Source organism: Vanellus vanellus, assembly GCF_965231255.1.
Source record: "Vanellus vanellus genome assembly, chromosome: 5".
NCBI lineage: Eukaryota > Metazoa > Chordata > Aves > Charadriiformes > Charadriidae > Vanellus > Vanellus vanellus.
Window position 1 is genome coordinate 1880880 of NC_138910.1, and position 27735 is coordinate 1908614.

General features: G+C 39.2%; 1 protein-coding gene across 5 annotated transcripts; it reads left to right on the forward strand.

The window, feature by feature from the left end:
• PRPF40A (pre-mRNA processing factor 40 homolog A) lies at nucleotides 1–27671 on the forward strand. Of its 5 annotated transcripts, none has more exons than XM_082483188.1 (26): nucleotides 1–65; nucleotides 1689–1826; nucleotides 4892–4972; nucleotides 7723–7753; nucleotides 7995–8017; nucleotides 10335–10436; nucleotides 10550–10660; nucleotides 11111–11231; nucleotides 13267–13291; nucleotides 13663–13974; nucleotides 14709–14817; nucleotides 15830–15894; nucleotides 16522–16686; nucleotides 17391–17499; nucleotides 18966–19116; nucleotides 19920–20053; nucleotides 20444–20558; nucleotides 20704–20807; nucleotides 20985–21101; nucleotides 21635–21772; nucleotides 22443–22538; nucleotides 23566–23652; nucleotides 23742–23838; nucleotides 23940–24001; nucleotides 25189–25323; nucleotides 26437–27671. In XM_082483188.1, exons 1-26 carry the CDS (start codon nucleotides 30–32, stop codon nucleotides 26527–26529), a joined length of 2757 nt encoding a protein of 918 aa, XP_082339314.1. In that variant the 5' UTR covers nucleotides 1–29; the 3' UTR covers nucleotides 26530–27671. The 5 variants fall into 5 exon arrangements, with proteins under 5 accessions (XP_082339314.1, XP_082339315.1, XP_082339316.1 ...); XM_082483189.1 differs by having other exon boundaries at nucleotides 20716–20807; XM_082483190.1 differs by having other exon boundaries at nucleotides 10359–10436.
• Nucleotides 27672–27735: the final 64 nt, after the last annotated feature.

The window sequence follows — 27735 nt, forward strand, 5'->3', positions numbered from 1 at the left end:
GCAGCGGGGGCAGCCTGCTGAGCCCCTCGATGCGGCCCGGCGGCGTCGACCGCGGCTCCCTCATGGTGAGTGAGGGCGGGGGGGGGACGCGGCCCTTCCTGGCGGGGCCGGTTTGGTCGTGAGAACGGGGGAGAGCGGCGGGCCCTGGCGGGCTTCCGCCTCCGGAGGCGGCGCGGCGCTGTCGAGCCCCGCGGGTGGGTGGGTGGGTGTGCGGCTGAGGGGAGCTACTGCCGGTCCCGCCGTGCGAGCCCCCCGCCACAGCGGCCGCCGGGGAGGCGGGAAACGGCTCCTGGCCGGCAGGGCCCTCAGAAAGTAAAAGAAAATGGGGTTACGTTTGAGGAGTGTCTGAGGAAACACTGTTGTACCTTCAGTGGTTTGGACGGCGTCTGAGGCTCAGTTAACGGGCAGTCTGTCACCGCCTGTCTTGTGAGAGTCGAGGATGTAGCCGGGGGTTAAGTGTTACGGTCTGAAGTTTCAAACCTTTCTAGATGTTTGTGATTTCTTTGTGTGAACCACCCCCTCCCAGCTTCAGAGAGTCTTCTGGTACAAAAAAAAAAAAATTAATAGAAAAATTGTTTTTAAAAACATCAAAGAGAAGCGTTAGTTGTGTGGGTTTTTTTTTCCTGCTAAGGACCCTTCTAAAATATTTTGCTTAAGAATAGTTTTCATATTAATATAAGTAGTGCACTTTTCTAACATATTTCTGTATGTGTATATTTAAGGTATATGTTCTGTGTGTATATTTATGTTATATGTTTGAAGGCTCTGGGGAGATCTTATAGCCCCTTCCAGTACCTAAAGGGGGCTACAGGACACGTGGGGAGGGACTCTTGATCAGGGAGTAGAGCAATAGGACAAGGGGTGACAGTTTTAAACTGAAAAAGGGAGACTTAGACTAGATCTGAGGAAGTAATTCTTCTTCCTGGCCAGGTAGGATGGGGCTTTGAGCAACCTGGTCTGGTGCAAGGTGTCTCTGCCAATGGCAGTGGCGTTGGAACTAAATGATCTTTAAGGTCCCTTCCAACTCTAACCATTCTATGATTCTATGATTTTTCAAAGTAAAATGCTTTCCAGGGTTTATCCTAAAGTATTCTTAGAACTGCTACTTCTGACTGGAATAGAAAGCTCTTACTATGTTTTGCTAATTAAAAAAAACATAGGAAAAATTGTCTGTATCCATTCTTGTACTAGCAGTGTGTCTATATCAAGTGTTAGAACAGCAACAGGATTCAGGTTTTTAGGGAAGTGTGGAGGTGGGGATGGTAGTCAGTGTAGAAGCTGTTTCAGACTTTGACATCAGGAGTAGAAGATATTTTGTTTCTCTGGTTGACTTTTGTGCCACAGGGTTACTTGCATTGATCGTGATTGTCTGGAAGAGCATGCAGAAATAGTTGGATTCCTAAATTTAGTATGTTTTTCTGTGACAAACCATAAGATGAAAGATTGTGGAGAGTTTTTCGTTTGGATGTTGGTTTTGAAATTTTAAGTGGATTTGTTGATTATGATTAACTCTGGCCCTAGAGGACCTAGAATAGTGAATGATCGTGTTTGCTGCTTTGCAATATCAATCTAAAATTGCCCAAATCATTTTCAATTCAGTGTTGAGCAACTCTTCGTTATTAATGCTTTTGTGGGGTTTGGGGTTGTTGGCTTCATGCTGATTTTCCTCATTTGTTGCTGTCTTTCAGATGGGACACCCAGGCATGCCACATTATCCTCCCATGGGAATGCACCCTATGGGTCAGAGACCACCAAATATGCCGCCAGTTCCACATGGTATGATGCCTCAGATGATGCCCCCCATGGGAGGACCGCCAATGGGGCAGGTAAGACAGTTTTACAAGATTATTTTTTTTCTTTCTTCACATAATGATGTCAGGTAATCCCTGAAATAGGTAAGTCTCACACAGTAGCTTGCACATGGTAAGGTAAATAATTCAGGTTATTTTACGCCATAGTTCCTATCCATGCAGAAAATCTTCTCATTTGTAACACGTAATTGATGCACCTCATGTGGAACTTTAATTGTAAATAGCAGTAGGTATGAATCCATAATTTGTTTTTTATTAAAGCTTTTTGGTAGGTTTCTTTATATTTTTGAGAAGTAAGGTTTTCCTCCTAATGTGTACTAGAAACATAAAGTAGTGGTTCTTTTCAGAGGTAGTAAAGGTAGAGGACTTCATGTTTCTTTAATTCTTGGCTAACTCTTACATCTACACAGGTTAAATTTATAGGGAAATGCAAGGGAAGAAATTTCTCACAATTTCAATTTTTGCAGAATTCCTTCTTGAATCCTAAGGAGTGGTTTATAGTTTTGTGTATATACTGTTGTTGCTAGTGTAATGTGATTGAAAAATAAACTTGGCCATTCAGATTGACAGATGTGAACCTGGGTTGACAGGTAGAGTAGACAGAATCATATCTGTGCTTTTTGCAAACTTAAAGCTTTTATTTTCAATAACAGAAGATCCTTTCCTGTGTAGTTCCTGATTAAATTCTGAACTTCTAAAGGAAGCGGTTCTCTTTCTGAATATAATAAATGTTCTAGATAGATACTATTTGTGATGATGGTTTGCGTAAGTAGAAACTGAGCGTCATCAACGAGACCAGAGGGATAGAGGAGACCATAGCAGACAGAGGATGGCAAGAAAGATTAACCCTTTGAGAAGAGCCCACAAGGTCATGCTGGCAACTCAATGTCTTCCTTTGCAGTACCTTGGATAGAGCGTGGTTTTGTTGTGTTTTTTTTTTTTTTACCTGGTGTATAAAGGCTTGGTAGGAATCTTCAACACGCTTTTGCAGCCTAGTAGAGCTTCTGGTGTAAAAAATAATGCAATTTTAAAAGATGAGGAGGATTTGACCATTAGCAAGACAGCTAATGGCATGAGCTTTTGTGTGTGTTCATTAGAAACTTAAGTAGCAGTTCTATTTTATTCCTGTATTTAATAGTTCTTTTGTAACTTCTGTTCCACTGTTCTCCCTCTCATGTATTGAATATTTCAGTCTTTAATATTTTAGTGAGCAATATAGAGAACTCGGGACTTTTTGGTAGATGTAGAGTAAAAAGCTAAATGGTATGGCAGAGAGGAGATTAGAGGCTCAGTTACCCTACAGCCTTAAGGATGGGACAGGACGGTGATATTCTCACACTGGAACTATTGTGCTGGAAGTATCAGTTCATGTTGGCTTGTTTCCTTGAACGATAAGCTCTTTCTTCCAGCAGATATCGCAGGTTTATTTGTGAGGCTTTGCAGCATGGGATAATCTGTAGCTTGTTTCCTCCTTTCTGAGCTGAACCCATGTAGGACAGGTACTTCGTGTAGATAATAGCAACGGCCTCTTGTCAGCATTGTTCAGAGGAGTGTCTTCTGGAAAATAATTTGCTCTGCTTCCCCCCTTTTTTTTTTTTTTTTTTTTTTTTTTACTTTGCTGACTTTGGGTTAGTGTTCTGCAGAAACCGGGCAGTGCACAGGGTTTCTTCAGGTTTCTTCAGGACCTGAGCCAGGGCTTTTAAGAAGTTCCACACGCTCAAAGCCCCCTTAGTTGCAAGTAGCGATGGGGCAAGAGTGCTTTCTTCTCCTGCTTCTACAGGATGGCGAGGAATAGGAGGGGCCGCCTACCAGTCTTTCCTTCCTCCCTCACCCTCCCAAGAAAACCTTGTGGATTTGAGGGTGGAGCAGTAGCCCTACCACATATCCCTCTCTCCGCACGAGATGCAAGATGAGGAGAGTGGTAACCAGATGCTCCCTGAAGATACAGGGGGATGGGGTCACTTGGCCAGCCTGCCAAGGACAATAAAGGTAAAGGGGCATAACTGAAAGGTTGAAGGGGGTTGACTTCTCGAGACCTGTTTGGGATGAGTGGCCAAAAGTTCATGTTCATAATGACCTAAATTATATATTTTGTTCATTTTGCCACTTTTTTATGGCTTGTTAGCTCTTAAAAACGAGGATCAGCAAAAATAATGGGAAACATGCAAGGTACTGAACACTTTTTCAGCAGCATTTTTGACCTTCTCTCAGTGTATCACTTCAGTGATGCATAACTTCTGCATAACTGTCCCTTTGAGACTATAAGCATAAATATGTGAGCTAAAGTTAGCTTATCCAAGTGGCAGTTCTGTAGTTTTTTTGGTCTCATTGGACCACCCCTCAAACTCAGATGCAAGTCTAGACTCAGACTTTTCATTTCTGTAGTGTGGTGTGTCCCCATTACCAACTTCACCCTGTTACATGGTTTAATATTGTTTGTCTATATTAAGGTTTTTTTTCCCAAACCTTTAAAAAAAGTGTTCAGCATTGTTTTAGGGCTTTCATGTTTAAATTTAATAGCTCTCTTCATCTTGAAGTTCTTTGCAAAAATTAATTCTTCTAGTGTCCCTGTAAAATGTTTCTTCCTTTTTGTGAGGTAAGAGGAAAGAGATAGGTTGAAAGTTGTCAAAAAACATGAGCAGAACTAATCCTAGAATCTGAGTTTACCTTTCCTTTGTTTAGTTTGTTCCGTGTGGCCGTGGAATTTTGCAGAAATCTTTCCCAACCTTTATTTTTCCTGCTTTAACCTAGGATTTCAGTGATAGCTTATTAACAGATCACACATCTTATAATTTACTGTTGTGCTTTTGTAGTTTAAATGGTCATCTTTGTTCATATTTCGTATCAGACTTTGGAATACCCTGGACATGTTATTCCTAATGTTGATTTTGTAGGAATGTAATTAAGGGAATCAGAATTCTACAGACCTATCTTACTTTTTGTTGCCAAGTGCTTAAAAGGTGTGGGGTTTTGGGGGGATTAAAAACTAGTACCAGGTAATTGCTTTTAAAAATAAAATAATCCTCATATTTTATGTTTAAAATATCATCAAATACATCTGAATTACTATTTAATTATAGATGCCTGGAATGATGCAGTCAGTAATGCCTGGAATGATGATGTCTCACATGTCTCAAGCTGCTATGCAGCCTACAGTTCCGGTGAGTTGAACTTAACTGTTCTGGTTTTTAAAAGGTCTTTGTGTCAGTTGCTGTCATTACTTCAGTATGGATATGCCTTTGTTTTCTTGGATTATGAAAAAAAGGTAGTGCTAATTGCAATTAAGTTTTACCTAGCTTTTGAGTTATTGTAAAAAGTAAAATTTCTGCAAGAGGTAGAGCTAGTGATACTTGGTGTCCTGTGGATTTTAATCAGTCTTTCATCAAACTCTTCTCTGTATCTGCTTTTCCGTTCTTTTTTCTGTCTGGATTCTGCTTCCTGCACCCCTGGCCTCCTCACTTGTGCCTCACCTGCTGTAGGTTTGCAGGAACCAGCGTGAATTCTGGCTGTTTGGAGGGAGGACTAATTGTCTGACCACTACATACCTGATTTTTTGTAAAAGTTTCTGAAATTCAGCATGTTTAATATCTTGAGTAAAGTTTGCTGAAATCAGTAAAGGTATGAAGAAGTTATTTGGGTGGAAATGGAGAGGGAAGTGTTAACAGATATTACAGATGAAGTTTCTTTTTTCGTTAAGGGTTTGCTGAAGAGGTCATTAATTCATCTACTAAATATGCTATGTCTAACCACATGTGTGCAAAGTAGTCCATCTGCCCTCCAGAGTAATGAGAGCAAAATTACAAAGATACAAAGTTTCTGCAAAATAACTAGAGAAGGGACTATTAGGAAAAGGATGTAATGTCACCTTGATGTGTACTAGATGACTTGAGAAATCATACCAGAGAAGGGATGTTAATTATCTTAACAGTGGAGAAAAACTTCAGTTTAGGGCTTGGGCTTTATCAGACACTAGAGAACCTGCCTGTTAGTTACAAGTTTCTTTCTCACTGCAGGTCTCTGTTAAATGAGATGTGAGTGTATGTTACAGCTTTAGTGTAATTTAAGTAAAAGTTAGTAACTCCTTAAGCAATTCTCGGGAACCGTCCTTCATTTGTTCTTGTGCTCATATAGCTACTTCCTAATACACTAAATATTTTAGAAGTTACCAAGTAGGAAGGATGTTAGTGATACGGAAGTTGTTACGGATTTCTGACAGGTGAAGTTCATGGAAAAATTTGAAAGAATTTCAGACCTGCAGAGAAAAATCTTAAAGAATTCTATGGCCAAAAGAGACTTAAAGGGGGAGGGAGGGATCAGCACTAAAATCAGTCTGATTTTGAGTTTTAGTGTATTATTTTTTTACATATTTTGGCAAGAAGGCAGATCACTTGGTTTTCTAATATGGGACTAGGGGTAAATCTTGATTTATTTAAGTCTGTGGATATCTGGTGTTTAGGAGGAAAGTAGCATGGTTGAGGGTTCCGGTTTTTAACTTTGCCCTTAACCCCCTTGGCAGGGAGAGCAGGAGCTCACACCTTTCTGCATGCACATGAGAAAACATTTGTCTGTTGGCATCATTCTTGTACCTCTCTGCTATGGCGTGCATACCACAGCCTGGAAAGTGTTGCAGAAATAAAGGAAGGATTTTACCACTTCCTAATTTAAAGTAATTTGTAGATGAGTAAAAAATTGTGACCTTTGCAGTCCTGATGATTTGCTTGGTAAACTTCATGAGATTGTTGACTTGATATAGTTTTGGCTATAAATAAAATACCTTCTTCAAGCGTAAAATGTAATCTAAAGCTCACTGAGCCCAACTGGGTGATTTGTACTGGTGTCAGGGCTCTTTGGTCTTGGCAGGGTTTTATCCAAGTGTGGTGGACTTTCAAACCACTTCACTGTCTGTTTTGTGATCTACAGAAGTGTTTACTTCCCACAAGCTGATTAGAACCAGTGTAATTCCTAAAAATGAATATTTTGGTCAGATGATTGCTCTTACAATACACAGCAAATTAGAATGGCATTTGGAAAAGTAAGTGTACGCACAAGAAAAAAAAATGTCAGAAGGGTTACTTACTGGAGACAAACTTAATGATGGCCTTGCTTAACTGACTGTACTTACACTTGTGGACCTATGCGTACACACGGAGTAGCTGAAATAGTTAATATACAGAATGCACTTTAAAGGCCTAAAGTTTGTTGACGATTCACCTGGTTTAGTCCTATTAGATAATACCAAACCTAATTGATCCAATATAATTTCTTAATTCTTTTTAGCAATTTTTACTTTTTTACTTGAGAGGAGTTTTTTGTTAATAAAGTTTGTAGAAAAGAGCTGAAAGATAAACCTTAGCAAAAGATAAACCTGCAAGCTATGTTTTTGCCTACAGAAAAAGAAAGAAATTGAGCAGACTCTATTTGAATTCTGTTAATCTTTTTCCTTAGTTTGAAAGGAGGGTACCTGCGAGAGCTTTGGTTATTTGCAAGCAGTTTTATGAATGCATCAAATTCAACACTAATATGTTCAAAGGCTTATGCCACATAATTACAACAGAAGCCTAGTCAGCTACTTCAGCAGAAATTCAGAATGTCGTTTTTGGTTTGTTTTTTTTTATTTCTTTCCTCCCAACCTACTCATTTGGCAGATAAAGATGGGTATTGGAATGACGGCAAGGGACCCCATGGTGTAGTTTATTATATATATTGCCTTTCTGAAAAGTAGCTTGGTGTTCCTAATCACTTCTTTAAGTAGCAGTAATAATTATGTGGGTGATGGGAAGCTAGGAAACCGTATTTCAAGCAGCAGATAATTTTGTTGCTGAAAGCACTTGTTTGGATATCTACTGTATTTATCGATGATTTAATTACAATTGCACTCAGTACTTAAATATCTGTTGATTTTTTTCTACAGCCAGGGGTGAACAGTATGGATGCGCAAGTAGGTAAGTGTAAACAATTTGGTACCATTTCAAAATATTCCATCAAAATTAGGTGAAGTTTTTTTTTTTAAATAAAATCTACTTCTCTGTAAAACGTGATTTAAGGTTTCAGTAACTGACAACTTCATTGATTCCCAGAAATATTTTTTTCTTTCAAACATTGATTAATTGGAGTCTTTATATAGAAAAATAAAGTAACCGAACTCTTTTTTTAACTTTTTTTTTTTTGTATTATTTTTGTCAGGTGTAACACCTCCTGGAACTCAGGTATGTGAAAACCAAAATTCCAGATTGTAATGGCAGTGTGGTGTTGTGCATACATGGCTTTACAGGTTTAAAAGAAAAACTTGTATCTTGTTTTTCTTCTCATATGGCGCTTCTGTGCTTATTTGACTGTCAGTCTGTAATTAATGTCAATAGTTAAAGTAGGTGTGTTTTCTGTTATATTTTCACTCATTTCTGAGCATTGAAGTCGGTTTGTTTCTAGCTTTTCTAGTATGTAGGACAGCAATGTGACATGTTTCTTGTGACGTTTTTAGGTCTTTTTGACCTACCTGAGCAGCAAGTGAATTGTAGCCTGGATACCGATGTTAGCTTAAAGCTGTTTTCAAATTGAAATCTTTGCAAGTGTTGGGCTAGATAGTTACTCAGGGTAGAGTTGGGGTTTTATTTGCACTGAGGAAGATTAAAAGTTAGTCCTCTTTCTGTGTTGTTCCTCTTTTTTTTTTTTTTTCTTTTCTTTTTTCCTTTCATATCAGTAATCAGCTTATAAGCAGATTTTTTTTTTCTTATGTTTGGGTAACTTTTTGCCTATTGCACGTTAATGAATGTTTTGCTTTTGCAGTTCTAATGTGTGTAGCAAAATTTGGTAGGCAACGATTAAGTCTTCCTTGCACTACCTTAACGCACCTGCGCTTAGGAAAGGAAGCCAGGTCAAGGTTCTGGTATTTTCAGCCCTGTGTGATTTATTGGAACCTTTATTAGCAAGAGTTTTGTTACCAAACACTTTAGCAATAAAAAGAGAATGACCTATATAGTTACCCATAATAATTTTGAAAACATCCCTGTGGTGTTTGAAGAATATAAAGTACTAACCTCAAAAGAACTTAGCAGGACCTGTTGTGGTAGGACAAGGGGTGATGGCTTTAAACTGAAAGAGGGAAGGATTTGGGTTAGATATTAGGAAGAGGTGGTTTGATCTGGGGTTGGTGAGACACTGCCCCAGGTTGCCCAGAGGGCTGGTGGATGCCCCATCCCTGGAAGCATTCCAGGCCAGCTTGGATGGGGCTCTGAGCAACCTGGTCTGGATGAAGATGTCGCTGCTCATGGCATGGGGCTGGACTAGATGGCCTTTAAAGGTCCCTTGCAACCCAAACCAGTCTATGGTTCTATGAATTGTTATCACAACTTCATCAATTCTGCTGCTCATTGGTAATTTAGCTTAACTCTCCCCCACCTCCCATCCCTGATGTCTTGACATTATTTTAAATTTGCTTTTGTTAGTGTCTCCTTCCATGTTTGTGGGAACACAGCATAATTCAGTAATAAATATTGGGTAGGTTGCACGGAAGGTGATTTAACGTAGGTTGAACGGGAAGGAGGCATGCAGGCCAAACTTACTTCATGAGGTGATTTTTCAGTACTCTTCCGCCTTTCCATCAGATGGGAAATGGCTGATGGAGCAGAACTAGTGCTGTATATCTCAATATTTAAATCTTTTTAAACACAGAGGCAGGTCATCTGGAAGTAATCTCAAATTTTAAATTTGTCTTTCATGGCATCTTGAATGACTATGAATAACTTTCAGTCACTGTCTGATTTCTATTTAAAAATTTTGTAAATATTAAAATACTTGTCTAGAGGTTATCCTAGACATTTACCTTTAGATTTTAAGATGATGAAGAAAATAGTTTGGCTAGGTAACAAAGAGGTAGAGTCTGTAAAAATAGTCATGTGGCCTCAAAGATACCCCATTTGTAAGTTGTGGAGTTCTTTGCTCAAAATTTGGGGATGTTTTACCTAGCTTAACTATTAAATATCAGTGAATATCAACTGTCCTTTTATTTCTGTGAGATTTGCATTCAGTGTAATTGAACAATTGGACCTATAAGGAAGGTGTTTCTCCTCAGCCAGATCTGGTAACCGAAACAGAGTAGATGGGTGAAGCTGTGTTCTGCCAGTCCTCATTTTGGAGAGTTGATGTAAACTGTTGATGAAAAGCAGTAGGAAGGTACTCCTGAGTTCACACTAAACTCTTGAGGTCAGGGTCTTCTTGAAGCAAAGTTTTCTTAGTTTGTAAAACGTGGTGTGCTTCTGGGACTTTCACTTGGAGTTGTTAGGGTCAGGTCACACTCACTTTTGCTTTCTTTTCTGATGGTAATTGCTGCCTTGGATTGCTGAATGGGAGGGGGGTGAGAGAGACTCTTAATAGCTCTTCTCACAAAGAAGTAGTTTCTTGAAAACAATACTGACTTCAATGTGTTTAGATTTTGGCTTGCTGTCTTTCCTTTGCTGCTAAATTACTTAGAATATTTAATATACACATTCAAACGAAAAACAAATATTAACCAGAATGTCTTTTCAGAGCTCTGTTTTGTTTCGCCCTCAGACAACGCATCCCGTAGTTTGTGCAGCCCAGCAAACTGCCACAACCAACAGTTCTGTTAGTGAAGACCACTCTAAACAGGTTTTTCTGCTTTCCACTCGTATTTAACTTTTTAGTGGCTTTTGATAGCATCTTGGTCAGCAATTATCGTTCATCATTCACCATATCTTCCCACCCCCCACACCCCCTCCTAGAAATCTACATGGACAGAACACAAATCACCTGATGGAAGAACATATTACTATAATACTGAAACAAAGCAATCTACGTGGGAGAAGCCAGATGATCTCAAAACACCTGCTGAGGTAAACTAAATTCAGGTGAAGATTACTGTACTGTGTGACTTCATGTGAACACAAGATTTTACTAGCATAACGGTCGTGCAGGGGGATAGCTATGCAAATAGATTATTTTTTTTTTCCCAATGGCAGCAGGCTCTTAAAATAAGAAACAAGGCAAAAATGTTTTTATCGCACTCCTTATGTTGGTAGAATTTGAGGCTGCAAAATGGGCAAAACTCTCAACAATTTCCCTCAATTTTTAGGTAAATTTTCATTATTGAAAATGGCATTCTTTAATATTTAGATAAGTAATGTGTGTGTTTATCTCTAGGGAGGATTTTCCTTGGAATGTATATGCCTAGTATTCATTGGTCTTTAAGTTATTTCTTGGCTTGTGGCTCACTTCTAGCTGTCCTTTTAATTTTCAAACACCACTGTAAGTTTAATTTTATGTTTTTGTTTTCTGTCCATTAGCAATTGTTGTCTAAGTGCCCCTGGAAAGAGTATAAATCTGATTCTGGAAAGCCCTACTATTATAATTCCCAAACAAAGGAATCACGCTGGGCAAAACCCAAAGAGCTTGAGGATCTTGAAGGTAATGTTAACAAAAATGTGTAGGGGGGATGGCAGTGAGTTGCAGCCTGTGCAGGTGCATGACTTTTGGCAAAAATTTGATGTCAAAGCATAGCACTCAAACTTCTGTTAGGTATTAAATCTACTGAAATAAGCTTTATGTAGTAGAGTTAATGCAGTCTGAGTTTTCTATGGAACAGTCTTGTCTCCTGTGTCCTCGCCACCTCATCACTGTCCCTTTTTCCATTATACCTTTAGTTCTACCCTATATTGTGGCAGCATCATCAGCTCCCCCTCGTGTCCCTAAACAGGAACGGAATTAGGCTGTGATGTGCTGTGGCTTGTTGAGGGCTGTGTGAGTGCTCTCTGTGTTAGCAGTAGGTAATGCTTTAAGTCTTTGGTTTAGGGTGGTTGTAGGATTTGGCTGTTAGCCACCAATCCTTTGGAAACCTGTAGGAACTCAGGATTTGTGAAGGGGTTTGGGTTGTTGGGGGAAGACAAGAGGCAGAGGGGCTGCTGTAATAATCCTCATTCGCTTGGGAGACCAGGGTAAAATGATGCTGAACTTCTGTAATACAGTATAGCTTTTAATTGAGTAAGAATTACTTTTGTGTGTGTGTGTCTTGGAAGAATTTTGAAAACAGTAATGTGTTTTATACTCAAAGCAGTAGTACTGGCTGTCTCCTGAAAGGCAAAATTGTGTGTAAGGCTTTGCTTAGGTATCAATTTGCTTTTCATTTTTGACAAAAAAACCCCAACTTTGAGAAACAGATGTGGCAAAAATCTTACTAATTTTTTATTGCCCTTCTGTGTTATAAAGGTGTCGTGGTTTAGGCCAAAATCCACTACTGGGGACCTGAGGGATCCCAGACAGGACCGACAGATGCTGCCCTCTACTCCTCTTCAAAAAGAGAGGCAGAGGAGGAAAAAGAGACATGAATTTAGAAGGAACTAAACTACTTCAATGAAATATTAATAATAAAATAAAAATAATATATATACAGAACCATATCAAGCTCCTGAGGTGACAATCACGTCACCGGCTGGCACTGGGGCAGTCCCAGGCTGGACTCAGTGACGGATGGGAACTGGATTCCAGATCTGGATTCAGGATTGGGATCACAGGCAGACAAACAGAGTCCTCCTCAGATGTCAGCCATTGAAGGAAGAGCGCTGACCCTTTGATCCCTCAGCTTTTACACTGAGCATGAGGCAGATGGGATGGAATACCCTGTTGGTCAGTTTTGGGTCACCTGTTCTGTCCGCACCTCCCCGCAGGTGGGACCCCACTGTGCTTTTCCGCTTCCGACCCTCCAACGGGGCAAATAACAAAGTTGGTTGGCCGTGGGGGTTATAGCAATAAGTATAAGCAGGAGCCTCTCTGCATGCCATGCCTGGGCATCAGCTATAAACATTGGTCTTATCACTCTGAGAGAGTGAACACTGTCTGCACAATATGCTGTTAATTTCAGTAGTTAGAAGAGGCCCAGCTAAGAAACGAAGTTACTGAACAAAATTGGTTCTGTTTCACCTCAAACCAGGACAAAAGGCTATGTCCCCTTTAGTACAAACATCATATGATGCTGTCCTTGTATTTTTCCCTTTTAGCACAGTGTTGCTTGGTATTGTAAGGGAAATAAGATCTTAATGAAAAATCCGGATAATCAGCTGGGATAAGAAATAAATATTTTAAAAAGTACTTTAAAAAATAAGCATCAGTCACTGCTAGAAAAAAAAAAAAGGGAAGGATCTGTTTCAGTAAAGCTGACTTAATCTGTTTTTTAAACTAGTGTTTTAAAGTTGAAATAATTCTTTTAAACCAGCAAGTCATTCTTTATATACCCTAATCTTTCTTTATTGGGATTTCTAAATTTTGTTTTACTCTGAATTGATTTCAGTCTTCAAATAGCACAAATATTAAAATTATTGATAGTAACAAAAATATTTGAAGCTATGCTTTTACTAAATCGTGTTAACATAAGTTATGCCGTGCATACGTGCATATATAAACTATTTTTAAGCTATATTTTGATTGTTTTTTCCCCTTTCTCCTCTAGCAATGATTAAAGCTGAAGAAAACAGGTATGTTTTTAATGGTATGCTAATGTTTTTTACGTTAAGCTGCCTATTTCTTAAAAGTGGAATCTAGTCCTTGAATGTTTAAACATTGTCCTTGCAGCTTTTCATTCCAAATAGTGGCTTAATATCTAAAAACTCAAATAACATGCTCTAGGATTCTTTTTGCCTGAAATGATTGATCTACATAGATACACAGTTTCAGTAAATCTTTTCCTTTGTCTGAGCTAAGATTGTTCTATATTCTTCTGAGAACTCTTTGTAACTAGACCTAAGCCTCTTATTTCATACTTTATTAACTTATTTAAACTGCGCATTTCCCTAAACTACTAAGTTGTCCCATGCTTGTCTGAGATTGTTCCTGTCTTTTGATACAGCACAAAGCCTGAAGAATCAACTCCAACGACATCTGCTCCAGCTGCTGCAGCAGAAGCAGCAAGTGCAGCCACCACAGCCACAACTGCTGCTGAAACTGCCGCAGCTGTTACTACCACCACCGCTGCTTCTGCAGCGACAGCAGCCCCCGAAGCAGAATCTACTGCAGCTTCTTCTGGGGAAAATGAGAGTACTGGCACGGCCGCAGCTGAGGAACAGGGACAAGCGACTTCTGCATCTGCTGGGCAGGAACAGAGTGGAGAAACTGCAGCTAATGCAGCAGACGACTCTTCCAAGCAGGAGGCCTCAGCAGAGTAAGTGAAACTACAAAGCGTGTGGCTTCTCTGCAGTTCTGCATTTCTTCTGGGATCTGGTTTATCTTCAGTTGTAGGTGGCCAGGCTTCTTTGACAGTTAGTTGTTTCTGCAGTAAAACATGAACATGAATCAATGACAGAGAATACCGAATAAGAAAGAGAGGAAGGAGCGTTAAATCTATTTTCAGAAAGATTAACATCCTGCCCTTGCCAAGCCGCCCCCAAAACTCTCAAACTCCACAGAGAACACTTGTGCCTCAAACACTTCATAATTTTTTGGTAGCTGGAAGAGTTTCCCAGAGTAACGTTATATGCTTACCCTGTAATATTGCAGTGTTGCATATTGGTTTTGTATATATTTGTATATATTTCATTATTTTCTTACTAATATTATTATCTTTTCTTTTTATTGTTTATTATTTCATTAAAGCTTTTTAGGGCTTTTTTCAACCCATAAGCCTCTCTCCCTTCCCCTTCTGGAGAGGGGCTAAGAGAGAGCAACTGTTGTTTGTTTAGTGGCCAGCCCAACCTAAACCTCAACACATAGCATTATTGTGTAATGTGCAATAATTATGTGTAGTGTATAATGCTAATGTGTAGCATTATTATTTTTCTTTGAGTTGCTATTTAAAAAACTCATTCTATCTGACTATGGTGACTTAGGACTTCAGTGGCTCTAATTTAGGGGGGAAGAAAGTGCTTAAATAATAAAATTACTGATTTTTGTATATAGTGCTGCTTCAAAGAAAGAGGACGATGATGCCCAACCAGTTAAAAAGACCTATACATGGAATACGAAGGAAGAAGCAAAGCAAGCATTTAAAGAACTGTTAAAAGAAAAGGTATTTTGGTCAACTATTCTTAATGCTTTATTGAACTACAAAAACCGCATCTGTTAGAGAATGCTAGAATTTTTTTTGTGAAGAATTTTTAACTTGTGGAAGAGAACTTTTGTACTAGACAAGAAATGGGGGAAAAGAGCACTATAGTGAAAACCATACACAGTTTAAACTTTTTTTCAGCTCTTTGGGTGAGTGGGGAGGTGTTGAGTTTTCATCAGGGCTGTCAGGTCAGGATTTCTTTTTATTTTCTTCCTTTTACGTGATCCCCACGCTGTAATGCAAACTTGTTATCTGGTCTTTGTCCAGAATTCAAACTGGAATCGTGAGTGATTTGATGGACAGCTTCAGAAGATGCTTCAGAGACAGACAGTGTAGAGGTCCCTATGGAAAAAGGACAAACTGTTAGATTTAGTTTGCAGTGTTTCCATAAGCTAGTCTGATTTAAAGACACTTTTCTTCCCTATAAACTAGTAATTCTAAAACTATTTAAGTGGACAGTGGGGTGGATTGAAAACTGGCTGACAGATAGAGCTCAGAGGGTTGTGATTAGTGGCGCAGAGTCTAGTTGGAGGTCTGTAACAAGTGGTGTTACCCAGGGGCCGGTACTGGGTCCAGTCCTGTTCAATATATTCATCATTGTCTGAGCCCTCAATTTTTTTATCTTTGCTTTAGTAGGAGTAAAAGGAGACTGGTTTTGTTTTTCTCTCAGAGTGCATGAGATCTGTTTGTGCTTTGTCTAGTGAGTCAACATAGTTGTATAGTGGACAAACTTCCAGAAGAATTTATTGTAGAAATTGCAATAATCCCAGAATTACCTTGTTTCATTTTCCATGTTGACTGTTAATAAAGTTTAAATAAAATTTCTGACAAAGAATGTTGTCCTAACCTCGAAAATTTAGTGCTTTTTTTGTGGGGGATTTTTTTTTTTCCTAAGGGCCGTTTTTTTAAGGAATTGGTCATTGTTGAATGTTGCTTCCAAATCTAATCAGTTAATGATTTCATGTCTTTACAGCGAGTACCATCCAATGCTTCTTGGGAGCAAGCTATGAAAATGATCATTAATGATCCTAGATACAGGTACTGCTTGATTCTTTCCTCCTTGAATTTCTACACAAATACTATTTTAGGTAGTTTGACTTTACTGGATATTTGTGCACTTCTGAACATGTACCACTGTCAGGGAACTTTGTTCCTTTCTTATGTAAAGAAATTCAAATCCTAGGCTTAATTTTTCATTTGGAAAAGATGTGGCAGTTGTTGGTTGTATTTCATGCTACTTATATTATTTTCTCGGGAATAAAAGCATTCATTTACAATGACGGAGCTGAAAACTTTCTAGGTTACTTTTCAAAATGAGTGGCTGCTATGAAAATTAGCAGGAAAGTCGTTGATATCTACGATAAAAATAGTATTATAATGTGAAATGTGTAAATGCAATCTAAAAGCATAATGGTAGCTTGTGTTTTATTATTAACTGCTTTTATTAGTAAGTGTGTACTTAATTTTATTGCTTTTTATAAATCATATTTCATTAATCCTGAGGGAGGGACAGGATGATGACTGGCTGTTTAGATTATATTTAATTTTGTCTCAAAAATCTGGATTACTCAAGTCTATTGTCTTTTGGTCCTTTGGTTTTGTTTTTCTAATTTAAATCCCTTTTGTATAGTTGACATTGTTGTTTTCTTTTTCTTTGATATGAAGTGCTTTGGCAAAATTAAGTGAAAAAAAGCAAGCTTTTAATGCTTACAAAGTTCAAACAGAAAAAGAAGAGAAAGAAGAAGCAAGATCAAAATACAAAGAAGCTAAAGAATCGTTCCAGCGTTTTCTTGAAAATCACGAAAAGATGACATCCACAACAAGATATAAGTAAGACCTATATTAAATGAAGTTCCAGCCTTTACTAGCTTGCCAAGTTAATAATCAGATCTTGCTGGTTTGCTCTTGGTGAGTGCCAGCCTTTGTACGCCCTCACCCTGGAAAAGCCTGTAACTGAAATTGTTATAGGAGCACAAATAGTCTCATTTTCATAGAACGTATTGAAGACCCAGGCAAAAAACAACTCAGAGTGAAGTGCTGATGAATAATGGGTTGAGCTTCTAATAAGTAGAAACAAAAGATAGCTCTGAGAGGAGTTTTCTGTTACACCTGCCATTAAGAACAAAGTAGTTCTGATAGCTTGTTCATGGAAGTTCATGCCTAAAGGGAGGTGTATCTTAGAAGCTTGTTGAAAATGTTGTACATGTGATTTCATATAATGTTTGCTAGAACAGTGATCTGAACACGTGCTCGTCCTCAGATAAAAATATTAGTGTAACGAACTGCAGGTGAACTTGCGCTTCTGTGGAGAGGAATGTATAGTGACATCAGCTCTAATTTCTAACTGTTTTCTTTTTCATAAGAGATAGGAAGGTGTTACAGAAAAAGTTTGCCAAGACAGAAAATGAGGGAGATGTCATACAAAAGCTTTACTACTTACAGTAACATTAGTGAAGTCTGTTGTAAGCTGATGGGACAATTTAAGTCAGTGTTCACCGATAAGTAATTGTATGCTTTTGCTTCGCTTTGTACAGAAAAGCTGAACAAATGTTTGGGGAGATGGAAGTCTGGAATGCAATATCTGAGCGTGATCGTCTTGAAATTTATGAAGATGTCTTGTTTTTTCTGTCTAAAAAGGAGAAGGTAACTTTCAAATTTATCTTTTCACTTGTTATATGTGAATTAGTTTATCTCTCTTAGTAAAGAAAACAGTGCAGTATTGCTCAGGGACAGTTGAAATGCTAACGGCAGGGGAGGAATCTGCCAGAAAGGCATAGAAAGCCAAATGAGAACGTTGCTGCATTAGTGTGAAGCATATACTGCTTACAGAGTACAGGTCAATTTACTCTCTCTCCAAAAGGGGAGAGGGAGAGAGAGACAAGAACAGAAGGGAGGCGAGGTTTATCAATTGTGAGACACTATAGAGAGGGAGCTGCAGTTTAGCAAGATGTGGTGGGGCAAGGGGACAAGGAAAAAAGCATTGGTGGAAGTCTTCAAAACTATGACTGATTTTGTAGAGGTGAATTTGGAGACAGTTTTTCCTTTTTTCTCATTACACAGTATGTAAGGGGCATTCAGTAGAGTTAGCAGGCAGAACGTGATGAATCTTTAACCTAAACAAGCTATTGGAAGGTCTGTTCCTGCTCAGTATGCAACTGAAGTTGTGGAACTAACTGCTGCTGGGTAACATTTTGGAGACCAAAATTTCCTTGAAAAGCTACCTGTCTGCAATGGGGCAGGCACCCTAGGAGTAGATCGCTCTTGTTATCTTCCGCTAGTTCATTGCAGTCTGCTGGTGGACAAGGTGAAGCCCTCATTTGACTCTGTATGGCAGATACAATAGCAGTTTCTTTGAAAAGTCTTTGTTCTTAATGAAATACTATGCTGCTAATTTTTCTATCTGATTAATTTTTAGTATTATTTTAATAAATTATATGATGGATTTTATTCCGAACTGCTCTGAGTCAGGCTGTGAAACTGTCATGGGCTTGTTACAGAAGGCTGTGTTTCCTTTAACCTCACAGTGCATATGGTACCGCTGAGGATCTGACCCTAACTGTATCTGGTCAGTTCACCTTCACTACCCAGCATCCTTGGGTAGATGGAAAACGGGCAATTAGAAACAAATTGTGTAGCAGGACTGTGAGATTGATTGAAGTGAGACTAGCTTTAAGGTCCGCACTTGCCCGAAAAGCAAAACAAACAGAAAGAGGCCAGCCATCAAACAGTGCTGCTCTAAGAAATTGCCCATCTGGTTTACATCTGCTTTTCAACAGCACAGTGGGCCATAGTACCTTGTTGCAGCACTGATCATTTACTGAGTGTACTGAGGGTTTCTTAGCAGTATCTCTAAAAGATGAGCACTGTTTCATGAGCTTTTCCCGTCTGTCGGGAACTGTTGGAGATAATAGTACTGAAATGGTTTATCTGTGGATGCAAGCAATATAGTATGTAAAAATTTTATGTAGGTCCAAATTGTATTATGTTGCTTTATGTGTAAACGAACGGTTAATTGTGTGTTTTCTTGGAGAACAAACTTGAGGGGTCATGTATTTTTGTGTATAACTCAGATTTAACAAGCAAACAAAAAAAATGCATTTTCTCCTCAGGAACAAGCCAAACAATTACGAAAGAGGAATTGGGAAGCTTTGAAGAACATACTAGATAACATGGCTAACGTCACTTACTGTACTACTTGGTCGGAGGCTCAGCAGTATCTGATGGACAATCCTACATTTGCAGAAGATGAGGAACTTCAGAGTACGTAAAAAGTCTGTGCATTTCTTTTGGAAGAGGGAATGGATTTGTCTTTAGCAGTGAGGACTCCTGACCGGGTATGGCTTGCTCTTGCCTAGTGCAGAGCTGCTATGACGCCTGCTGAGCAGCCTGTAGAAAGGAACCTGCCTTGTTTGGTTTCTAGGAAACAGGTGTCAGCTTCAAAAATCATTACTGATTAATCTCGATGATAAAGCAAAGGATACCTTTTGTGGGGATTGTATTGCCTTAGTAGTTGTTAGCCTTTGAAATCTGAAGAATTATTTGACAACATAATCTGTGGTGCAAATATTTATACTCCATTCTGCTAGACTGAGGTCCTGCTGAGTTTGTTTTCCTAGAAAAAGAATTCCTTTTTACTTTTCTAGAGTGAGAAGGCAGTTTTTCCATTATGAGCACATTTTTCTTATAAATGAGTTGATCCTGTATTTTAAAAGCAGCACGTGCATTTACACAGTTGCTAAAGCATTTGAGAAGGATGCTCTGCGTTCTTTCCTCTGTCCTGTGTTTTTAAGATACCTGTGGTAATGTGGGGAGATTGCACAAGTACTCATCCACAACACTTTCCTCATAAAGGCTTCTGTGCTCTGTATTGGCAATGGTAATTTATCCAGGTTGGGGGAGGCTGGTTTTTGCTGCCACCCAGTTCTTTATATTTCAGTGCTCAATGAAACTTCCACTCATGGTAACAACTGGCAACCATTATCTCATACTAAGAAACTTTCTACAGTTAGCGTGAAGAAATACCTAATTTCTACTCTTATAATCCTGTTGTTATCTGTTGCTAGACATGGATAAGGAGGATGCACTGATCTGTTTTGAGGAACATATCAGAGCGTTGGAAAAAGAGGAGGAAGAAGAAAAACAGAAAAGTTTGCTTAGAGAAAGAAGGCGGCAGCGTAAAAATAGAGAATCTTTTCAGGTTGGTGGACTTTCTTTTTCTGTCCTCGATGTGTTGTGTGCTTAGATACTCTATGTTATTTTTAATTTGTCAGGGTAGGCTAATGGGTGTGTATAACGCATCAGTTATCAATGTTGTAGCAGTTTGTCTGCTGTATAATACATCTGTTTGCCAGAAAGCTGCAAGAGTAGGGGAAAGTAAGAGGAAATAGATTTGAATAGAAAGGAAATGCAATTGGAACATAGTAAATGGTGGATGAAGGCAGGAAGAAATTATGATGTAAAAAATTATTTTTTCAATTGCATTTTAACAAAAATGGAATTCCAGTTATCAAAAGTATCCATTCCAGCTGTTAGCCAAGTAGAAGTATAATGAGTGACTACAAATTTCCATTTCACTTCTATTTTTCAGCTATTTTTAGATGAACTGCACGAGCATGGACAATTACATTCAATGTCCTCTTGGATGGAGCTGTACCCAACCATAAGCTCTGACATCAGATTCACTAATATGCTTGGTCAACCTGGTACGAATACTGTCTCTTTCAACCCTGTAGAAAGTAAGGTGGAGGTCTTGGGTTTGGGGCAGAACAGAGCAGGGTTATTTGTATATTTTCTAAATGTTTAAAAAAATGCAGCTCTTTTATTAGAGCTAGCTTTTGACTTATCTAGTTTTTTCATCAGGATCAACAGCACTTGATCTTTTCAAGTTCTATGTTGAAGACTTGAAAGCACGTTACCATGATGAAAAGAAGATAATAAAAGATATCCTAAAGGTGAGAGGGGGGAAAATGCTCCATTATGTGGTTTCTTCTTTTAATGCCAAATATATCATTGAAGTGAACTCTTTGCTGCTGGGAGATGGGATTTCACATTGCGTTAATGTCATGTGCATTAGCACTGAAGTGAGAGTTCCTGACTTACCTGATGCCAAAGAAGCAATTTTCTTGCAGGATAAAGGATTTGTGGTTGAAGTGAATACTTCTTTTGAAGATTTTGTTACGGTCATCAGTTCAACTAAAAGAGCTACTACGTTAGATGCAGGAAATATCAAGCTGGCTTTCAACAGTGTAAGTATTAACATGTAGGAATGTTCAAAATCTTGTAATGTGAAATCTCTTGTAAAAGCAAGAATTGGCACTTACTTTCACTGTAGTGCTGTGACTACTTTTGTAATATTTGAGAGAGATGCTGTGCTTTAGAGTTGCTTATCCTGATACCAGTTCCCAAAATAAAGATTGCAGAGGTATATCTTTATTCAAAACATAAACATTTCAACTTGAAAAATTCTGTGGTCAGAATTAAGTAATGTTCTCTCACTTGTACGTAACTTCTCTCCTGAGGGTTCTTTTATCCTGTGTGTGTGTTTCTGTAGTCCTGGCTTGCATGATGCATTAACTATATTTTAGATTCTATTTGAGAAATGGTGGCTGCACGCTTTAAGAATAAGTAATTGGTTAATTTTCCTCTATGTCCAGCTGACTAATAGAAAACTCTAAAGGTGAACTGTTGTTGGGCTTTCCGAAAAATTGCATTAAACTGAATTAACTAGTCTTCCATTTTGATATCTTTGAAATGATCTTACAACTTTTGTTTGACATAGCTGCTAGAAAAGGCAGAAGCCCGTGAAAGAGAGCGGGAAAAAGAAGAAGCTCGCAAAATGAAGCGGAAAGAGTCTGCCTTCAAGAGTATGTTGAAGCAAGCTACTCCGCCAATTGAATTGGATGCTGTCTGGGAAGATGTATGTATCGTCACTTAATTATGAAAGTCTTTGCAAATGTATTTCACAGGCTGCTGCATGTTAAGGCTTTTGTGAGTAAATCTGGACTCTCTAAGCACTTAGTGTTTCTGTTTCTATAACTTAGACCCGTTTCTTCAGTAAAGTTTGAAATTTGATGTGAATAAAACTGCATTCTATTGATACTTTCATATAAATACAATTTAAAATAAAAACAAGAAAACCGTAAACCCAACCAACGCCCCCCCAAAAAAAAACCCCAAACCAACACCACTCAAAAAAAAAAAAAAAACCTAGTCACACAAAGCCCCTGAACTTAATTTAAATGGAGATAAAGCGCTCTGCCTGGTTAAAAGTCTATAACTTTGTTCTGGTAAAATAACCTTTAAAAACCTTTCTTGTCAGAGCCTACTTTGTATAAAAATGCATTTTTTTAACAAGTTTGCGTGGTGTAAATGGCATATGGAGGAAAAACCAGTCTGATTCTGCATGCCTCTGTCCGTTAGAGATTTACTGAAGAGCATTTGGTTGTGAAGCTGGCATAAAAAATGTTTAGCCTTATGACAGTACAATGGCTGTTTCAACTGCTGAAATCATCTATCTTTATTATTACTATTTTTATTTCTGGATAGCTGTATTTCATATTAGTATTTCGTTACTATTTTTCTCACAGATCAGAGATAGATTTGTGAAGGAACCAGCATTCGAAGACATCACTCTGGAGTCTGAAAGGAAAAGAATATTTAAAGATTTCATGCATGTACTAGAGGTAATTATTACTTTATTTTGTCCTGATTAGAGAATATACCAAAAAAATCTTGGTTGATTTGCTCTTAAATTGTATAGGAAGAGAGAGGGATTTAACGAATTCTACCAGTTTCTGTTATGATGGACATTCTGCCTTACCTAAAAGTAACGGATATTAAAACCTCATTTTGAAAGTAAGGAACTGAAGAAACATGTTACAGTCATTTGATATTATTCGATGCATAGTTATTCTTTTAATCTGCTTCCCTATAAGAATTTCTGGCAGTTAACATCAGAATTTCCAGGTTTATTTTAGAAAAATGGTTTCTTGCTGTGATTTCATACAAAAAGTGATGAAATTGGAAAAAGAACTTATGCAGTATCTTATTCACTACAAATCTGGAACTTCAAGAACATACTAAGCTCTGCAGATGTACTTTTTTTTTTTTTTTTTTTTTTTTTTTTTACTGTAGCCCATTTTTTGCTGATGCACAAACGGGGTGATGTAGTTTTAGTTTCATTCTTAACTTTTACTGCAGCCTATCTAAACGTTAAGATGCAGAAGTTTTGACAAGTCATTCTTGTTGAATAAGGTGCTGTTTTTTCCCGGATAATGTGGGATTCGATTTTGCAGCATGTGCTCTTTGGGGGTTTTTTGTTTCATTTTCTGGAGTTTGTAAGAGATTGTAAAATGGCTTAATTTCAGAATATCAAATTTGGCAGAGCACGGTACGCAGTATGTTCTACGCCACCTTGAGCCGGGGCTTTAACTGGAAGCATTGAAATGGGGATGGGTGTAATAATAGAAGCTGTGTGCATCCATGTCCAGAGCGGTGTGCTTCCTTGCTCCTGGATGCTTTTTATTACAACTTCAACATGGCAGTACTGGTAGCGGTTTATGGGTTTTGATACAGTGAATATGTGATTATTGGGGTTTTTATTAACCACTGCTAGCTGTAGGTGCCTTTGTGGATGATGAGAAACGTTATTACAGTTTCTTGCTTTGTCCTTACGACCGGTGATAACGTTTGCCTTCTCTTGTACTCTAGCACGAGTGTCAGCATCATCATTCAAAGAACAAGAAACATTCTAAAAAGTCTAAAAAACATCACAGGAAGCGATCACGTTCCCGTTCGGTAAGATGTTTCATGATGTCTGAAAACCTACTTCTGTAGCTATTCGTAATGATGTCGTCTCGTTAACCACATTTGGTTTGTATCTCAAGGGCTCAGAGTCTGAGGATGATGATAGCCATTCAAAGAAGAAAAGGCAGCGTTCAGAATCTAGATCAGTTTCTGAGCGTTCTTCCAGTGCAGAATCAGGTATGAGATTTTCTTTGTTTATTTTTAAATCAGTGTTACTATTTTATTGCTGGGTCTTTATCGTTTTGTTGACGTATGTTTGTTTCTTCCTGTGTCTGCAGAGAGAAGTTACAAGAAGTCAAAAAAACACAAGAAAAAGAGCAAGAAGAGAAGACATAAGTCTGTAAGTGCAGTTAACTTTAACTTTTTTGAGTTGGCTAATGGACAACTTGACACCTCATGGTCTCAGTAATCCTTTTTAGGTATCTGTCATCATCCAGCTGTCTTTGGAGTAGGGACTGTGTGAGATCAGACTGGAGGGTGCATATTAATATCATCATAATTTTCTGTTATAAATACCTTATTAAACCATTTAAGACTGCTAAATTTGGGGTTTAACTGCAACCACTCAGACTCAGGCAGATGCAAAGGACTGTAGTAGTAATATTTGCCGTTTATCGTGGCAAATCTTGGCATTCATCTTTTCTGTGGAGAGCTGGGAAGAACCCCAGACATCTTTTCCTTTGGCCTTATGCTGAGCATCATTCCTTTTGTCTGCTCCACTGCAGTGTCAGGGCTGTGTTAGAAGCTCAGATACCGAATGCGCTGGAGCATCAAAAGGACCTAAAGAGCAGAAAGAAAGCTTTCGCTCTGTGTATTGGTTGAGGCCAAAGAAACTTTTTTTTTTTTTTTTTCCTGGGTAGAGAAGTTTAGGTCTCTGAACTCATCTTGGCTGCAACTCTTAAAAACCGATGTATTATTCTGTTTCTGTAATTTCTGAGCAGGTAGCTGTGCCCTTCAGTGGACAGCGTCCACAAGGAGAGGGACATTAATTGTTAGATGTTGAGTAAGACACTAGTGCACAAACAAGGTCACATAAGCACAGCAACACTGGGATGGAACATGGAATGAAATCAGTTGTGCCACCTAATCCCTCGCAGTATGGTTAATATCCAGTAAAAGCCCAGCAGCTGTAAAGTGTCGAAGTATGGCCCAGCAGACATGTAACAGAACATTTCCCAGACTTCACCCTTTCCAGAGCTGTTACGGAATGGATGGCATTTGTGCAGAGAAGGGATTTGTCATACGGCGTCCTGCATGTCCCACCTCTGCATGCACTGAGAGTGGTGAAAGTTCTGTATTGATCAAACATCTCTCCTTTTCTTTTCAACACTTTTCAGTAATGTTTTTCCATTACTTGTTTCTGCAGTGGTTAATAGGATGTGCTTAATTAGTAACCACTTGAAGCAGTTTTTCTAATATGGTCTATATTGAAATGAAGTCAGACTTTTCTGAGGTGTGGCTTTTCTATCAATTAATGTCTAATATATTTAATATTAATCTTTAATATTTTCCCCTTTATTTACATAGGATTCACCAGAATCAGATATTGAACGAGAAAAAGACAAAAAAGAAAGAGAGAGAGAGAGCGAAAAGGATAGAGCTAGACAAAGATCTGAATCAAAACATAAATCTCCTACTAAAAAACGACCTGGAAAAGATTCTGTAAGTTTTTTCCTTTTTATCTGATGCTTTGGGCTTTATGTATCAGAAGGATGCTGTAGGATAGTACTTGAGCTTTGTAGGTTTACTCTAAGTAAGGTGCTAAAGCTTAATTTATGGTCCATTTATAGATAGAAAGGACCAAATGTTCAAGCAGAGATTAATCATACAGATTCTGTGCCCTCATTTAGCGTTTTGGTACTGATGTGTGAAATCACTACTTGATTAAATGCTATTTATTGTTGCTCGTTGACATAAAGTGTGAATGAGGCACGTTATTTTACAGCCAGTACTGAAGCTTGGTCCATACTCTGACAAAGTTGTATGTAGGATGAAACTGCATTCTTTTTTTCCGTCCAGTTGGCCAGATTGATCTCAAAAGAGAGGAGCAGCACAGCTGGTTAAACGTTTGGGTGTCTGTGGCACCCGCATTCCAGAATTTTAGTAGTTGCGGTGCCAGGCTGGTGCTGTCCTGGCAGGGGAAGAAAATTTTAGCAGTACAAAGTTCCGTGATTCTTGCATTTTTCAGGCTGGGAAATGCTTGTGGCTGCACTCCTGCTCTTTGCTGCGAGGCTTTTGGGTTAGGCTGGGTTTGGAAGGGGCTTACAACAGTACTTTCAAAGACACATAAGTGTTTGAATGAAAAATATAAACTACTTCTGGTTCAGCATCTTTGGGGTCCATTGAGGAGGGAATTATTTGCCTCGCTCTGGTTATCGAGGTTGTGCTGGTGGTGGTGTCCTCCCGGATAATGCCCCATACGTTCCACCTGCCAAGAGGAGATGGGAGGGCAGATGTCTGCTTTTTATATTATCTTAAAATAAGCTGCTTTGGTCTCCAGATGCCTTTGAAATGCCCCATTCCATGGCCTAATGTGGCATCTTCTGGTGAGAAGTGAACTCGGGTGTGATTAAGCGGACACAGCTTGTGCCTTCCTCCTTGCCCTCCCGGCGTGTTGTTGTGGTTGCTGTCACTCTCGGGTTCCTGAGCACCCGCCTTCTGTGCCCTGCGCTCCCCAGCTCTGCCCGCTCCTTCTGGGGGCCGCGAGGGTGACGGTGGGACACAGGCTGTGCCCAAAGAGACGGTGCTTACCCCTAACCTGGCTTCTCTCCGCAGGGGAACTGGGACACTTCTGGCAGCGAGCTGAGTGAAGGGGAGCTGGAAAAACAGAGGAGGACTCTTTTGGAACAACTGGATGAAGATCAATGAGAACATTATTTATACCAAATATGTTTACATTGTGGCATAATAAAAGAAACCAATGTCTAATTCAGGACGTGGGTTCTGATATCCTGAGTTCCATTGTTGAAATAACAGTGGTTTTTAATTTCACTGCATAAATACATTCAAGTACTATTATCACGGGCCTGCCATCAAATCTAGCAAAGTGAATGAGATTTGGAGTGCAGAGCTGTCTGTCCTGGACCTGCCGGGCAGGATGGGTGCTCTGCTCGCCGCCAGGGGAGCCCTCTGAAGGGCACGTGGCGGTGGGGGCACATTCCTGCCCTCTGGGTTTGTCTGCGGGCCCCGGCACGCGTTGGCACCTTTCTAGCGAAGCATCTCCTGAGTACGGTCCTTCCTAGAAAGGTAGTAACGTGGGTTTTCCTGGCCGGCGTAGGCAGGTAACATTTCATTTTTAGAGAGATTCCTAATATAGTTCCTTGTGGTTTAATTTGTTTCATGGATTTATTTTTATTTTGGAAAGGGGAAGGCAACAGAAGGGGAGTAATGAATCCATTTCTTGATCTGTACTGCAAAAAAATATCAGATATTGGAATTGCTCAGTTGTGAACTGCGTCAGTGGCCAAACCAATGTTGAGCTTTTGTACGAAACAGAGGACTTGACTTCCTGGCTGAGATTTGTGTCTAAGTACTGTCTCGGAGGGAATTTTTATGGTAAATTTTCAGAGCCCTGGAAATGTGGTTGACGGGAATGGGACCGGCCCCTCGCTGCAGTGCCAGCAGAGTGCTGCGTTCCCCTGAAACCCCATCCAGAACAGCTCCAGGCGTCACTTCAGTGTTTATCTTCCACATTAAGAAAATCTGAAAATAAAAATCCAATTGTAAATTAATTTCAATGTATTGCCTTAAGAACCTGCTGAAGAATGTACCACCACCTTTCACTAGCAGCCGTGTCTCAAATGTGGGGGTTCGCTCAAGCCTTCCCGTGGGGGAAGGAAGCCGCGGATGCCCCGTCTCTCTCCTTTTTGGTTGCCTCTGGCCAGTTGGGGAAGGTTTTGCCAGCCCTGCTCGTGAGCAGCAGTGGCCGCTGTGGTCCATGTGCGGAAACCTCGCTGATGGGAATATTTTTGTACATTTTTATCAATTATTAAACCTTGTCTTCTAGTGTGTACTAGTATTTATTTCTACTTTTAAATACTCTGTACAGCTCTGATAAATGATTACCATCTTCAG

Coding starts and splice junctions, on each gene's coding strand:
- PRPF40A (XM_082483188.1), top strand. CDS start 30: ATGCGGCCCGGCGGCGTCGACCGCGGCTCCCTCATG. Junction 66..1,688: donor TCGACCGCGGCTCCCTCATG/GTGAGTGAGGGC, acceptor GCTGTCTTTCAG/ATGGGACACCCAGGCATGCC. Junction 21,102..21,634: donor TCAAGCTGGCTTTCAACAGT/GTAAGTATTAAC, acceptor TGTTTGACATAG/CTGCTAGAAAAGGCAGAAGC.